Source organism: Bacillus rossius, chromosome 1 (assembly GCF_032445375.1).
Source record: "Bacillus rossius redtenbacheri isolate Brsri chromosome 1, Brsri_v3, whole genome shotgun sequence".
In the NCBI taxonomy this organism is placed as follows: Eukaryota; Metazoa; Arthropoda; class Insecta; order Phasmatodea; family Bacillidae; genus Bacillus; species Bacillus rossius.
Window position 1 is genome coordinate 13,749,657 of NC_086330.1, and position 15,550 is coordinate 13,765,206.

Below are 15,550 nucleotides of genomic sequence, written 5' to 3' on the forward strand. Positions count from 1 at the left end.
TTCTTGCAAACATTCAATATTTCACTGACATTTCCAACTTATATTAAATTACACAGTTTATTTAAAAAAGTGAAGTAGACTCTTTGTTCACATCTCTGAAAAAACATTTTGCATTAAATATTTTTTTTTAAATTAGAATTATGAATTAAATTGAAGCCTGCTAATCGCACTCACTGCAAATCTATCAAATGCATTGTCAATTTCTTTAATAATGTCACAGTTTGCTTACACTATCACCCCCTACGTACTCAAGCTAGCCTATGAGCCATTATGTTTGTTTGAGGCACGCATAAAAAGTTACATCCATTGTGATGCATTCGTGATTGACACCATGTTTTCCTAAATAATTTCAAAGGAAGTCGAATGAGATATTAAAACTTTTATGTTATTGGTTATATCGACGTATGAAGTTTCCAAACTGGATGGTCTGAGGTGGGGGCCGTGGCCACTGATGTATTCCAACCAAACTGAATGGTTCTAGAATACGTTCTGAAGTTCACCCTCAGCTTGAACAAGTGTACTTGTTCACCTGATGGCTCTCACGAAGTCCAAGTTGCACTGCTGCAGCCAACACGCTCTTCTCTCACAAGACTCCAGGAACTCCACTCGCATGAGCTTCAAATCCCCCGAGAACTGGCTGAATAACTTCTCCGCCTGCACACAAACCACAATTGTAAAACTGCTGCGACTTAAAAAATCGTGTTAATTATTTCGTATCCATGTGCTGCATTCAGTGCATCCCAGCTACTGTAACACTCATAAATTATTGCTGTTTTGTTCAGTCAGGCATTAAGCAGTGAAACCACTTAAGTCAGTTGGGACAGGTGTCAGACAGTCTTTAGTTGAATCTTGTGTAGTTGACAGCAATGAACGACAGACGCTAGGATTAGCTGCAACATGCTATACATGTATAGTTGCAGAGAAACAAAATATTACCAAAGACCTTTTTTTTAAAAAAAAAAATAATAACATGCAAAAACAAGGATAACCAATATGCAAATTATATAGGGAAAACACCTGCATATGTCGAAGATGTTTTCTTGGCTATTCTAATGTTGATTCGCCCTTACTCATGTATTTTGTCTTTAGTTATATCACGTATTCAGGTTATGGTAATGGTGATAATGACTGAGAGGTTTCAGTGTATAAAATATTACCAAACGGAACTTGCATCCAGTGTTACAAAAATATAGGGCGTCAAGTTGCAAGAATAACTGAAAGAGAATTCCGAAGCCTTGAGTATCCGCTCGATGCTCATGAATTAGACCGTGCCGGAGTTTATGACCAGACTTGCCCCCCCTTGTCAAGGGAGTAGAACGTTTACACAAACACGGTGCCGTAATGTTAGTGTCTCAATATTCATAATGAGAAAATTGCATGCACGAACAAAGTATCACTTACTAAAGTATAATATACAGTACAATACAATATACAATGTGAACCTACAATTTAATCTGGAATATACAGAGGAAGAGTTCAAGAGTGCAAAATGATTAAATTAATGAGTATTACAGGAGCTGATATGTATTAAAGACACTTTGAAATATAATTAAATTTTAGCATTTAATTTTATATACCTTCATTTACCCCAGTATGCTAATCTGGGGTTTTAAAACTAAACATAATTGATTCATACCGTTAACAATGCAATACACACTCAAGCTTAACCTAAATTCCACTGCACCGAAGGCAGGTAGCACTTAACCGACTTTGCCATGAACACTGGCTGGCTTACGACTGTAGTAAACTAATGACCAGTGAATCAGTAGTTTAATAATGTTCACTAAAAACTGTTAAGATGTGTAAAGGAGAAGATGGCTACAGACGGGATGGGACAAGTGCAAATTTGGTACATACTTGCGTACCGTACCTCGTAACATAAACAAGCCCACGTTTATGAACTACAAATAACAAAATAGAGAAAGCAATTAGTGTATTACATTATGTACACATGACAGTTACCACAAGCTTTGACAGACTGGAGGTTGTTTCCTAAGTGGTACTGCCATGCTTACATATAAATATTTTAGATCAATATGAATTTTGGAAATTCATGCAATACCTACTTGGTTCTTCAACAGGTAACTAGCATCACTAATAATAGCAACAGCATCAACTTCGGAATCCATTGCACGCTGGGCGAATTCCATATTAGCTCCCAACTCGTCAGCTTTCTTTTCGTGTTCTCTATAGTACTGCTGCATCGTATCCAGATGTTCTTGAATGCCCTTCAGTAACAGAATTTGAGTTAGCAGTTACGTACTGCAATGAATATTTTTATAAATTAATTAAAAAAAAAAAAAAAATACAGAAAAACCTTTTTAAACATTTGATGACAAAACATTTTTAACCCTAACTGAAAAGATATTAAATAATCCCTTTCAGCACAGCCCATGCAGGTGTAGATAGATTTTAAAATACCTATTTCTTCTGGAATATTCGGGAAACTTCTAAAAAATTTTGAAAATTTAATGTACATAACATCCTATATGTTCTCCAATATTCCAAAATGATTGAACACTTTCTCATATTCCATGCAGCAAAAATATTTTGGTAGTTTTTAATTCAATGCATCCAGCACATCCAGGAACAGAAAAAAATTTGGTATTGTAGATATATTAACCTTGTTTTAATCCACAGCTTTATAAATAACGCTTTTAAAACAAACAAAAATTTGGTGTCATGTTTTTCTACCAGTGGCGGAAACAGGAATATTTTATTTTTGGAATGGGATTTCGAAAAAAAAAAATTATAAATTGTGTATTCAAAAAAAATGTACGTAAATAAGAGGTTTAATAGTTACGTTATCAACACTCACTGTGCAGTTTGTGGTTCCAGGAGTTGTAAGACACCTTGCATCGCGGAAAATAATGTAACGTCTTCACTGGGATATAGCCTATTTTTTCATAACTTCAGGAGGGTATACAACCCCACCACCTTCCTCCCCTGTCTGTTTGTCCGTCACTGGGTTCTGCTGTAGTCACCTCTTCACTCGTGAGTGAGCAGAGACGTGACGCTCGCCACACTGCACAGATACGTAACTACGCAACGCCGCGTGCGAGATGCGTCCGGGGGGCTCACCAGCTGATGGACCCGCAGCCTCCGCTGGTGCGTCTCGATCTCGACCAGCCTGACGTCGCGCACCGCCTCTCTGATCCCGTCGAGGCGGGCGCCGTGGACCGCCAGCGTCAGCTCGTGCATCCTGCCCAGCTCGTCCGTGCGGTCGCCGATCCACCCGCCTGCCTCCGCCCTCGCCGCCGCCTCGCAGCCGCCCAGGTACCTGGCCATGGCGTCCTCCAGCCTGCGGGGGTCGCGGGAACCACCTTTGTGGACCGACACTTCTGCACACCGAGCCCCGCTGCACACGGGCGGCGTGCGGCCAGAAGTACTCGCACCACCACGGACGTACACAGGAAGGAAAAAAAATTGTATATTTTGTTATTTATTTAACGCTTCAATTTTTGAAATTGAAAAACAAGATTTTGGGTTCATCGATTCATTATTTCAAATTTTGCTCAAAGGAACATTCTCATCTCTGTTAATTGACATCAAAAAATGATTAAAACAATTTTTTTTAAGATATTTCGGAATGAACAAACACTCATTTGATAAAGTTGATATTTTACGTTCCACACTTCCTTTAAACGTCTGTACTTTTTTCTATCGATTGCTCTGTACCAAAAACCCTCGCCTAATAACTGAACAGTGCCAATATCCGTGTGCATTGCCCCACTGCACACGGTGTACTGACACGCCGCAACGGCAGTCGTGGTGTGTCGGTACCAAAAGGAAATGAAACCCATCGCAGAACCGCACCGCTCGTCTGAACTGCTCGCGACAGTCTCGCGGACTAGCACGCTGGTGTCCGGTCCTACTGCAGCCTCACGGCTTGTGTGCAGCGAGACGAAATACAGACTGTTACTGACGCACGCATAATGTCACATGTACGTAACAACGAAATGCAGGTCAACACACCATTTAGCACCGAAATGTTAACTAAGAACATTAAATCAATCACCAATTTGACAAAACTTAACTAAAACCACAAAAATGTTATCTTTAACTATCGTAAATTTTGTTTAGCATGATTTTTGTAGCAAAACATATATGTACTAAATGGACTGGAAAAAATTCATATAATTTTGTTTGAGCTTGCATCTCTTAATAGTTAAATAACTTACATTAATTACGTTGGCACATTTTTCAAACACTCACAAATATGCCAATTTATTTTTAATTTGCTGAGTTCTTCTTTTTGAGACATGCTTCATGAAATTATTTTATTGTATAAGTGCATCACGTGTCGGTCAAATTGAGACTATTTTGGTGAAATAACTAATAAGAAATGTTTTAGTTTTATTTTTGTTAAATAATACACCATTTTTATGAATAAACAGAATTTATAAAACCAATAATACCGAAATCTGCTTTAAAAATGAAATTGACCTAAAAATACAACCATAAAATCTTGTCCCTATTAATTACTTAATGTTCAGAATTTAATCAAAAATACATGATTTATCTAAACGTGCAAAACTGTATACAAGGAAACTAGTCGCTGTAACTTATCCTATGTCTTGTTCTGACTTGTCTCTAAAAGCAAATGGCAGACCACAATATGTCGGTATCCTGCCTCTGCGGTCTCACGCACTCCGCACATAAAGTCACACAGGCTCCAAGACTCTTCACTGGCTACAGTTTGGACTACTTAGAAGGTTTTCCTCCTCCCTGATTACTGTACTAGTGGCTAGTTCTTTCAAATACAATTTTGAATAGATGAAAACTATCTAGACAAACTTATATGCTCAAGTTCATGACAATACAGCAACAGATTTAGACTGCAAACTTTTGTGGTCATTGTTTACACATACTGCTTGGTTTTCGGGCTCTGCTGCATTCAAGTCATTGAGAACAGTGTCCTACAGTCACACCTGCCAACTTCAGAGCAGTTATAACTTACCACTGCCACTCGGCAGCTACCGATGCAGCTTAATTCAAAATTACTTTCAAAAGATTATTACTATTAAAAATTTTAAGGTGATCTGTGTGACGAGTCATAATGATTCCATTTCTGTGTATAGCAAGATAAAGAACATTTCCAGTATTAAAACAAGGACCCCTAAATATGTACATAAATATTTATGCTCTAAATAGAGCAAGCTTAATTATTACAGAAGAGAAACAATATGGGATAAAACATATACATAAAACAGTATATACATATATATTTTTTTTTAAATAAAGGCAGTAACATTCCACCTGTACAATTTTCCAGTTCCTTCAATATTTTGTCTGTCAGAAGAGGTTGACAAAGCAAAGGAAATAGTACTGCATTTATGCATTTAACCAAACAATGCTGTAAACGCTGTAATCTGTAAGTACCACTTGGATATTGTTTTGATTCCTCGCTGACTTGAGTTAATTTTTGAAAGATGTACATACACCTTTTTGGCATTTAGTTTTAATCTGCAGAATTTGTACGGCAAATTATTCTAAATAAAATCTAGACGAATTGGCGTTTGTACAGCACTAACCTTTCTTTCCATGCTTGAACACCAACCAAACATACATTACACATCTCCATTTCTCGCTGCATTACGCTGGGAATTTCCAGAACGTATTGTTCATCAAACAGTTCTGTGGTGAAAGTTTTTCCATAGTTAGTTGCCAGAAACATCTTGATCTCAGCAATAAAAATCTGTTGTTCAGTATCGGCTACGTCCTGGTATTTGTTGACAATCTCGATTTGCTTCAAATGGTTGCTGGTGTGTCTGTTACAACCATCATGCACACACATACAATGATCTCACTGCTGCTCAAAGGTGTTAATACACAGCTGAAGTTCCATTTACAAACTCTACTTATTGTCTGGTAAAGTTACAAAGGAACAAGTGAAAACTAAAACATACCATATTTATGTACCTTTAGTGAAAGGTGAGTCTTATTTTACCCAGGAATCAAACCCACAACCCTCTTTTATCCATCCCCCATTATTTACCTACTGATAAAAGAAAAATCTATATAAATAAAAATGTAAAGGTTCGTTCTTTCAAAATCTTAAATCTAAGAAAGTTCTTCACAGATTGGCAGATTGCTTTGAAATTTCGACAAAACGTTGCATTCGAATAAGCACATGTTTTATAAACCTATGTCACACCTGTGACAGGTAAAAAGATAGATGAAAATATAGATAGGTAAAAATATATAAAATGAATGTTTGTATGTTAATCTTCTATTTTGTAAAGATAAATATTTAGATAGGAATATATATACATAGAGAGAAGGGGATATATAGAGAGGTATAGAGAGATATAGAGGTATACAGATATGTATATGGAGATATATAGTGAGATAGAGCGAGGGAGAATATATAGAGAGAACTGTAGGGAGACAGACAGGTATAGATAGAAACATAGAAACATAGGTACATAGAGAGATAGAGTAATATGTAGAGATATGTATAAAGATATAGGTACAAACATATAGAGATATAATAGAGAGAAATATTGTGAGATTTATAGAGAAACATATAGAGAGAGACAGAGGGTCTAGAGAGATAGAGAGATATGCTTTGTATATGTATGCCTACTACAAACTAATTACAAAAAATTTGTGTGCTTTCTCTTATCTTTCTTTTCTATTTAACCAGACTGAGCCACAGCAACGCATGACGGGAACATCTAGTAATTAATATAATTGTAAATCCTGCAAATTGAGATAATACATAATTATTATCACAGTAGGAAGAGCTGAACTGTGTCTCACATGAAGAGAGGAAATCAATGATGATAGTTGATAATATACACTGTGTCCTCACGACAAGTCATCACCACAAGAACTGGCAAGCAAAGAGGCATCATCTAAAAACACAGAATGTTGGAGGAGCTCTGGCAACTAAAATTTGTACACAGTTAGTTAAAATCGAACACAACATCAGCAAGTTCAATGAGCGCCACGGGACACAGCATAACGGAACAATGTGCGTAACGGGACACTTTTTTGTGCGTGCAGCCGGCGTTCATCGATTTATTAGACGTTGTCACGTCAAAAGTAGAAGTCAGACGGCTGTGAAATATAGGGACTCTTAGGCCAGTGTTATCTAACATGTATTTATGATTAATTTTGCAACTATAATTATTATTTTGTAAAAAGATTTTCTGTGCAGTCACGATACAGTAGAAGGTGAACCAGGTGTGCGCCAGCACTCACATGCTCTCTATGTCCTCCAGGATGCCAGGTATTTCCGCCAAGGCTTTGTCGAGCGCTTCCTGCTGCCACTCCTGCCTCAGGTCATCGACCGCGATGCTCAGCTCGACTTCTTTGTTCTCGACGGCCCGGACGCCCTCGTCTCGCTGCTGCTCGAGAAGCCTGCTGATGGCGGTCTTCGCCCGGCACACCCGCTGCAGGTGGTCGGCCCATAGCGACGCTCCCTCGGCCAGCAGCTTCTTGGGTTCTCCGAGCCTGCTCTCGATCCTGTCCACCGTGTCACTCCAGCGTGCCTGCAGAACGTGACATTACTTCACGTGCATGCACAATGTTCAGTACTTTGACGACACCTGTCGATGCTCCCTCTGGTCACTTAGGCCGTGGTGTCGACACGTGCAGTGCAGTGCGCCGACCGGCCTGGAACAGCAACGATATATCAATAGACGCAAGACGGCGCTATCGATGCAGGATGAGTGAAAGCTTCGCCGATTTATGGATACAAATTCGGTAACAATTTTACAGTAATACTTTTAAAAACCACGGAAGGCTTGTTTTGTCTGCTAAAAATTGTTCACTGTGCAATTAACGCCAAACTAGTTGGCCTGTCCGGTCTTTCGGTTTTGGCGCGTGGGATTCGCTAGGGGAATGGTCCGGGCAGCTGCGAGCAGCCCGCGGTCTCAGCAGCAGAACTCAGCCCTCCGGGAGGGACGCACGCGCCGGGACACGTGGAGCCTTCGCCAGCAACTCGACGCGCGCCAGACGAGCTTCTCTCATGCACCGGACAGGTCAGCTACTGGGGCAGCACCATGTACGAGGGTGGTTTGTAAAATAAACCCCGCTAGTATACTCCATCATTTATTTCCGTACTTTCCGAACATTTCCGTAGTGACTAATTACTGTGCGTGTGGCGCCTGAGACGGCCAGAAAGGGCTCAAGAAGTCGACTCTGCCGACGTACCGCTGCCTCCAGCCACGTGGCCAACATCCCCCCTGAGATAGTCTCGTGTATCAGTGCACGAAGTCACTGATTGGCGCCGGGCACAACCGCAACCATTCAATACCGATCCACGAGGCAGTGGGTTAGGCGTCAACTTATAAGTTAATACAAAAGAATCAAAACATATTTTCCTGCCATGTACCTTCCCAATTACCATATTTATTACTAGAGACAAGATTTTATGTTGTTTTTTTCAGGTCAAATTCGTTTTTAAAACAGGAGATTTCGGTGTTATTGTTTCAATTTTTTTAATGAAATCTGTTCATTAAAAAAGATAGCTGAATACTGAACAAATATGATACTTAAATATTCCATGATACTAATTTCTCCAAAACAGTATCATTTTGACCAATACGATGCACTTTTTTCAATATAATGATTTGCAATAAACTAATAAGCTGTCTAACTTATCATAACAAATAAAATAAATATGTTAAGTATTTCTGTGTTTTTAAAATGTTCTAAAGTTGTAATGTAAACTTGAAAATGAGTAACTAATAACAGTTGGAAGATTGAAAAAAAGGAAACATCTTCCATTTTAATTTTTTATTACATTGTACTACAAATGTCATGTTAATATTAAATTACTTTCACTGAATTTAATATATTTAAAAGATTAAGAATTTTTCATTAGGGTTACATTTTGGTTGAAAATGCTGATTAGCTTAATGATTTTACCTGCATTTCAGTATTAACTTGAATTTCGGTGTTATATGATGTATACATGCTTTATGGTGTTATTTCAGTTTTATCACAATTTACCATATAATTTTGTTCCTATTTTTACACTTACGTAAAACACTGTTCTGTCGTAAACATTTTTAGTGGCATTATTTTCAAGAAATGTTACTATTTCAGTCACGTATTTTTTGCATACATATTAAGTTATCAACGTTCCATTTGTAAACGTTTTGGGACCTATCCTGTAAGGGGATTAAATAGTACCTATCTCAGAACCCACAACCTCAAAGTAGATAGTCAGAAAGGCTGACCCCACCTCGCCAGCATACATTGAGCCAAACATTATTCTTCTAACATGATGTAAATCCTAATGAAATGTATAGTATAGTATATAATTACTCTTATTTTCTAGAAAACAGTGGAAGGGTTGATTTAAAAAGTGTTCCAATTAGCAGAGGTATTTAAAAAAATTTTAAGCATTTTTTTTTTAATTTGTGAAGTATTATAGTACATATTTATTTTGTCATCAAATGGTACGTGACTCATGAAATCCATTATATCGTGGGCTTACGAGGAAAAGGCACTAAGTCCAAAATGTATGTTTTGAGTAAAATGTATTTAAAAGTTTGAACTCTTCTCAAAAATCTAATTTTGGAAACCAACCAATAAACTTAAATTATTTTAAACATGCATTTATTCAACTCCTTTTAAAATGTTGTTGGAACTTACTAACTCAATCTTAAGTACACAGGAACTGACTTACTAACTGTAACTGTCTCTGTTTGGCTCACTTAAATGCTACTAAATAATAACTTAACACAATATTGCACACATTATTCTTCCTCGTAATACTCATTTTTAAGTTCAACAAAATCGGACCATTCTAATACAGTAAAAAGACACACAGAAAGTAAAAATGACAACTGTCACACTATTGAAAAATGTGTCACTTGATAGGTGTGTTCTTCTCAAATTTTGCACTCACTGCATTCTTAGCATTATTGTACATGTTAGCATAGTCTAGCTATTTTACTACACTTTAAAGACACAAACTAAAAGTGTAACAAAGTGTGGCTTTTTATTACAATTCATAAACACAGGAATAACAAAAATGTTACAAAGACTGGCTCTTTTATAACAATTTAAAGCCACAGGAACAATGAAAACTGTCGCACTGATTGAAAAATGTGTCACTTGACAGTTACTTCACAAAACGTTGCAAATTACTGTATTAATTGGTATTGTGGTAATACACATTTTTACGTTTAACAAAATCTGGCTATTTAACTTCTATTTAAAGACGTAGGATCTGAAAATGACAACTGTCACACTGATTGATAAATGTGTAACTTGATAGTCTCACAAAACATTGCACAAACTTCCCTTTTTAGCAGTTATTGTAATACAAATTTGGAATTTAACAAAGTCTGGCTAAATTACTAAAATTTAAAGACACTGGAACTAACAATTTCAACTGTCCTTTAATTAAAGTACGACAATCACGCTCGAGGCTAACTCGGCAAGTTTATGCACACACTCTGTCTTCCTAGTATAATCACTGTCATTTATAAAGATGAGTTTCTTCATCAGCTTCTTAGTGATCATCTTCTGAATCATCACTTCCACTATCTTCAACAGCAGGTCCTGGAAGTATGTCAGTTATAGTGTCAGATGTTGGTAAATTATTGTACCAACCATGTAGTTCTTCGGGAATAATACCAGATCGGCAGAGTTTTTGGAGATCGTTCTTCTTTGCAACACTGATTGGCAATGGGTTGGAGTATGCTTTTAACAACTGCTTTGGACATGCAGGCCGCCCTTTTCCAAGAACCCTGATTGCTTGATATTCACCAGAATGTTCGTACTTGTACTGTAAAACCCAAGGAGCTTCTTTAGAGTACTTGAAGCACTTTACTTGGAGCCATTTAACAGTAGCACCAGTAACATCTTTTGTTGTGTTTTTCATCAGCAACTGAGTCAGCTGTTGAATGTTGTATAAATCAGAATATTTTAATTCCTTTACGATGTATGGCTCATTTCTCTTATTCCGAAGTCGTTTTGATCGAGCGATTCTGAATATTACCAACCAGTCCTGCATACTGTACACTGGGACGTATTTCTTAGCCTTTTCAATGGCACTGTGCATTGAATCTACTTCCATGTACGTGTGTCCACTCTCCAAGAACTTGTGTTCAATTTCTTGAAGATGCGTAGTTTGTACAGCATACAAAAGGAGTGCTGCAACATGTTTGTTCCTATTTTGGCCTCCACAAGTGTCCGAAAACAATGAGACCTCAGTTACCTGTTCCGGAAGGCCTGTCAAATAATCGAACAAACAAGTACCAATTTCTGTACTGCCCCTTTTGCCATTGATTTCTGTCCATGCAAAACAGTATGCCGAATTTGTGTTCGTGCTACACTCATAAACTGTGAAATTATAGGCACAGAGTTTTCTACTATAGTACAGTTGGCTGACATCTGAAGATGGAATTTGGAGCACTGACTGCAAATCAAATATGGCTGACACAAAGCTTGGATCTGTTGTTGCTCTTTCTTTATCAATGGACTTGGCCGTATTGCATTCTTCTTTCCGTTTCTGATGTGCACAGTATTGTTCTTGAAGTCTTAACTTTTCTTCATGTGTGGCATTATCATATTTTGCACACAAACTGCACCGGTCCTTTTTCGGCTTATAAAATGACATGTTGTACTCGTTACCAAAAATTCTCCTGTATGTTATTTGAGAAGCAGGCATTTTCCCTTCGTTCTTGCATTTATCTGTGTATAAATGGTACATTTGTGCAATGCTAAGTTTGCTATCTAGGTATAAACGCTTTGTGGATTTCCTTGAATAATGTGATTCTACAACAGGAAAACTCTCAATATGGCATTTAACATCTTCTATTACTTCTGGTTTTGTCTTGTTTGCTGGTGGATGTTTTCCTCGCAAATCCTCACCTGAAAAACTGCCACACATGCTTTTGTGCTTAAATGCAGTCAGAATGACCTTGTTGCTAATGCATAGGGTTTTCAGGAAAAAAGCTTGGCAAACTCTAATTCTTTCTCCTTCTTGTTCAAAGAAATACTTTTTGGCATCTGTACGATGTGTGCCACTGTCCTGGCGGAGTCTCCTCCTCTCTGGTGTACTGCTCGTAACACAGTGAAGAATGAAGTCTTTTTGTCTTCGATAATCATCTAGCTTCCAGTAAGTCGAACAGATCTCCTTTCGTTTTTCTTCAGAAAACGTTTGAGCACATTTAAATCTACACATTAAACAGTTTACAGTTTTAGGAACTTTAGCAGCACGTTGCAAATGTTTTATTTTATGAGGCAAACCACCCTTACGTTTTTCCTTTTCTACATTGCGCTTCCATTTGCTAGGGTTCCTTTTTCTCCACCTGCTTCCACTGCTAACATCTGCTCGAGCTGCGCATCTCTTCGGTGTTTTGTCATCTAAAACAAAGCAGAAGGGATTGATGGAATCAAATTTACTTTTAATTTTAATGTATATTACAATAATTTTCATGCGTCTTATGTATTGACATTATAGAGTTACCTTCTGACATGTCAGAGTCAGGCTTGTAATCAGGATCCACATCTGAAAAATCACTTCCGAGAACATCATGACGTAAAGTGTTTGAAACAGCTTCTTGTTCGCTGGTAATTGATGAACTTTCTGGGGAATTTATTTGTGTGCTGCATCCTGGAACATAATTGTTGCAGTAAATTATATTCCAGTAGCCCGAAAACTATTCATTTGCAACACACATTGTCAATGTTGCAATTCAGTACGTAAGAATAGTTTTAATGAATTGATAATGGAAACTATCAATAAAATATTTTATCTACTTTTAATTCAGTGGTTTACTGGCTAAACAGGTAAACTCCAAAGCCATTGGTCTATTTACAAACATTTTTAATACATTGCGTGTTTACATGGGAATTCAATTGAGACTGTATCCAACACGATGCCAAATTTTGATGGATCAGTTAGATTTGATTTCCCATTTACATGAGCTAATTCAAAACAATAATCTCTTTCTAATTGTTTTGAAAATGGTAAAAATGGCAACTGTTTTACAGTTGCCAGTAAGCTTTTTACTACACTATAACCTGAAATCATTAAACTTAATGTTAATTTCACAAATTAATGTTATTAAAAGAATTGCTTACCTGCTACTTCATTAGCTTGCTGCAAAGCTAACTCCACAATAATTCTTCCTCTATTCATTCTAGTAACGCATTATTGTTCATCACCCATGTAAATTAACCTGACCTACATTAAACACTGTTGATCACTGCTTACTAGATCCCTATTGATCTATGTGATCGATTATTGACATAGTATCGATTATTGACTTAATGCATTCTGCTTATACAATTCATTGTAGATTTGAATTAAAGTATACAGACAAAAAGCATTAAGTGCACTTAGTGCTTTTTCTCTGACAATACGAGTCTACATCGGACTTAGTGATTTTATGTTTTTACATTGTTGAGGTGTTGTTATGAGATATGACTTAGTGCTTTTTCCCTGTACATAAAACACATACTTTTGGACTTATTACTATGAAAATATAATTTTCTGCATTTTTGGACTTAGTGCCTTTTCCTTGCAAGCCCACGATATATTTGTTCAACTTTACTGAAAAATAATTTCATTAATTGCCAACAAAAAAAATGATTATAAAATGATAGTGATTTTGTTACCAGTATTCTTAATCACAGAAAATACACTTATAAAATGACTACAGTGTATGATTACCTGAACGCCCTTAACTTCATTATCCAGCAAGGATTCTGTTTGTGTCAGTAATTTCTCATGATTACCCTCCATACACTCAACTTGCTCTGCGTCACAGATACCGTCTGCGAGGAGCTTACGACGTAAATCTTTCAACCAGCTGCGGAACTTGACAATCGATTGTTGAACAGCTAACTGATACGAACTCAAGAGATTTTTTGCTGCACTATCTGAAAAAAAAAATATATATACCAAATTAAAAACGGTCGAGTGAGATCGCATGTACAGTCGCAAAGGAAAGTAAAAAGTACAAATCCAGCATTTGCAAACCTAGAACACAACACAGAGCATATCCGTGAGAAAGCATACCGAGGTTTCCAAGCACCTTCTGGAGCTCTTCGGTGGGACACATGTCCTTGCTCGGAGGATAGTCTATGTGTTCAGGCCACTCTGACACCAGTCTCTCCAGCTGGAGCCGCCTGTCCTTAAACACTTCCAGGAGGTTCCTTCCTTCCCAACTGTTGAAGAATTGGGGCTCGCAGTCTTCCATCTGAGCAGCATAGTCCCTGCAGCAAGTCGGCCGGAAAATCTATCAAGTACGTACGTTTTGGTACAACCTTCACGCTGAATAAATTAATTCGTTGAATTAAATATATTGGACGGTCTCCGGGTAAAAGGTAACAAGTCAAGAATTCAATTTTTTGCAGGAGAAACAAAAAACTCTTAGATAAAAATTGAATTTAAAAACACTTAAATTTTTCTTGCATTATTCTCTTATTTACCAACATATTTATCAACATAGTTGCCAATGATTAAAAATACATTACATAAATTCTAAGTATACTTAAAGAGTTTATTGCTGGAAAAATCTAAAAATCACGAAAATGTGACTTGTTACCTTTTACCTGGAGACCGTCCGTTATTAAAATATTAGGTTTTTTTATTTTAAAAATATTGCCTAATTTTATTATATCAGTTGCATTTTGGTGTTATATACATGCTCTTAGGTGTTATATCGGTTTGATCGCAATTCACCATGTGATATTGTCCCCGCCTACAAGGTGTTTGAGATAGTAAAGGTCTCCATGAACGACAGATCGACGCCCCACTCCGGTCCGGCACCGGCGCCAGCAGTTCCGACGCAGAGTCGCGGCCACTCACGTGACGGCGATGTCGGCCAGCTCCCGCTGCCACTCCGCCCAGGTGCCCCGGAGCAGCTGCAGCTGGCCGCACGCGTCGAGCAGCTGCCCGTGGGCCAGCTGCGTCAGCTGCAGCTTCACGTCCTCGTAGCCTCGCAGGTTGTTCAGGGCGAGCTGGTTCACTTCCTGCCGTGCAAAAGGCCACCGCTGTAACCGCTGTCATAAGCACAAGCGTTGTGCTTACGTGGCGAGACTGGCAGGTTCGATCCCAACACGACATGGCTCAAACTCATGTGTCCACTTGGTTCGGAGCCTTCAGCCCCTATGCATGACTGAGAAACATAAAACCCTATGAAACACCAAGTACCGAGCACGGCTCCAGAGGAGTTTGGGGGGGGGGGAGCATGGGGGGCTATAGATCCTTTTAGCCCAAACTTTTCAGGAGGGTATATTTAAGTGCAGGTATTTAAATAATTGAATTCACGTGTTAAACTTCTGTCTCATAATATGTTGTATGAAACATTAGTGATTCAGTTTTTTTGAGGACATAAATTTGTAAATATTCCAAGGCCACTCTTGACATACTTAATAATATGTTTTGCAACAGCATCTTTTATTTCTACGATAGTCCCTCCAGAGCAGTCTTCCTGGAGCCGTTCCTGCCTAGTACATTCCCGGTTTAGAAGTTTTCTTGCCCAATAAGAATACAGTTAGAGTCTCAATTAACTGAGCTCCAACTACCCAAGGTTCCGTATCGTTCGAACCAACCTGAAGCGCCTTTACA

General features: G+C 38.0%; 1 protein-coding gene across 1 annotated transcript in view; it reads right to left on the minus strand.

The window, feature by feature from the left end:
• LOC134532287 (uncharacterized) overlaps positions 1-15,550 on the minus strand; it is a 40,333-nt gene that overhangs the window by 14,922 nt on the left and 9,861 nt on the right. The window contains exons 5-12 of the mRNA XM_063368709.1: positions 14,789-14,952; positions 13,997-14,193; positions 13,649-13,857; positions 7,210-7,499; positions 5,535-5,771; positions 3,082-3,301; positions 2,067-2,228; positions 530-654 (exon numbers count right to left, since the gene is read on the minus strand). Coding sequence (XP_063224779.1) covers positions 530-654; positions 2,067-2,228; positions 3,082-3,301; positions 5,535-5,771; positions 7,210-7,499; positions 13,649-13,857; positions 13,997-14,193; positions 14,789-14,952 — 1,604 coding nt within the window. The remainder of the gene's footprint in view (positions 1-529; positions 655-2,066; positions 2,229-3,081; positions 3,302-5,534; positions 5,772-7,209; positions 7,500-13,648; positions 13,858-13,996; positions 14,194-14,788; positions 14,953-15,550) is intronic.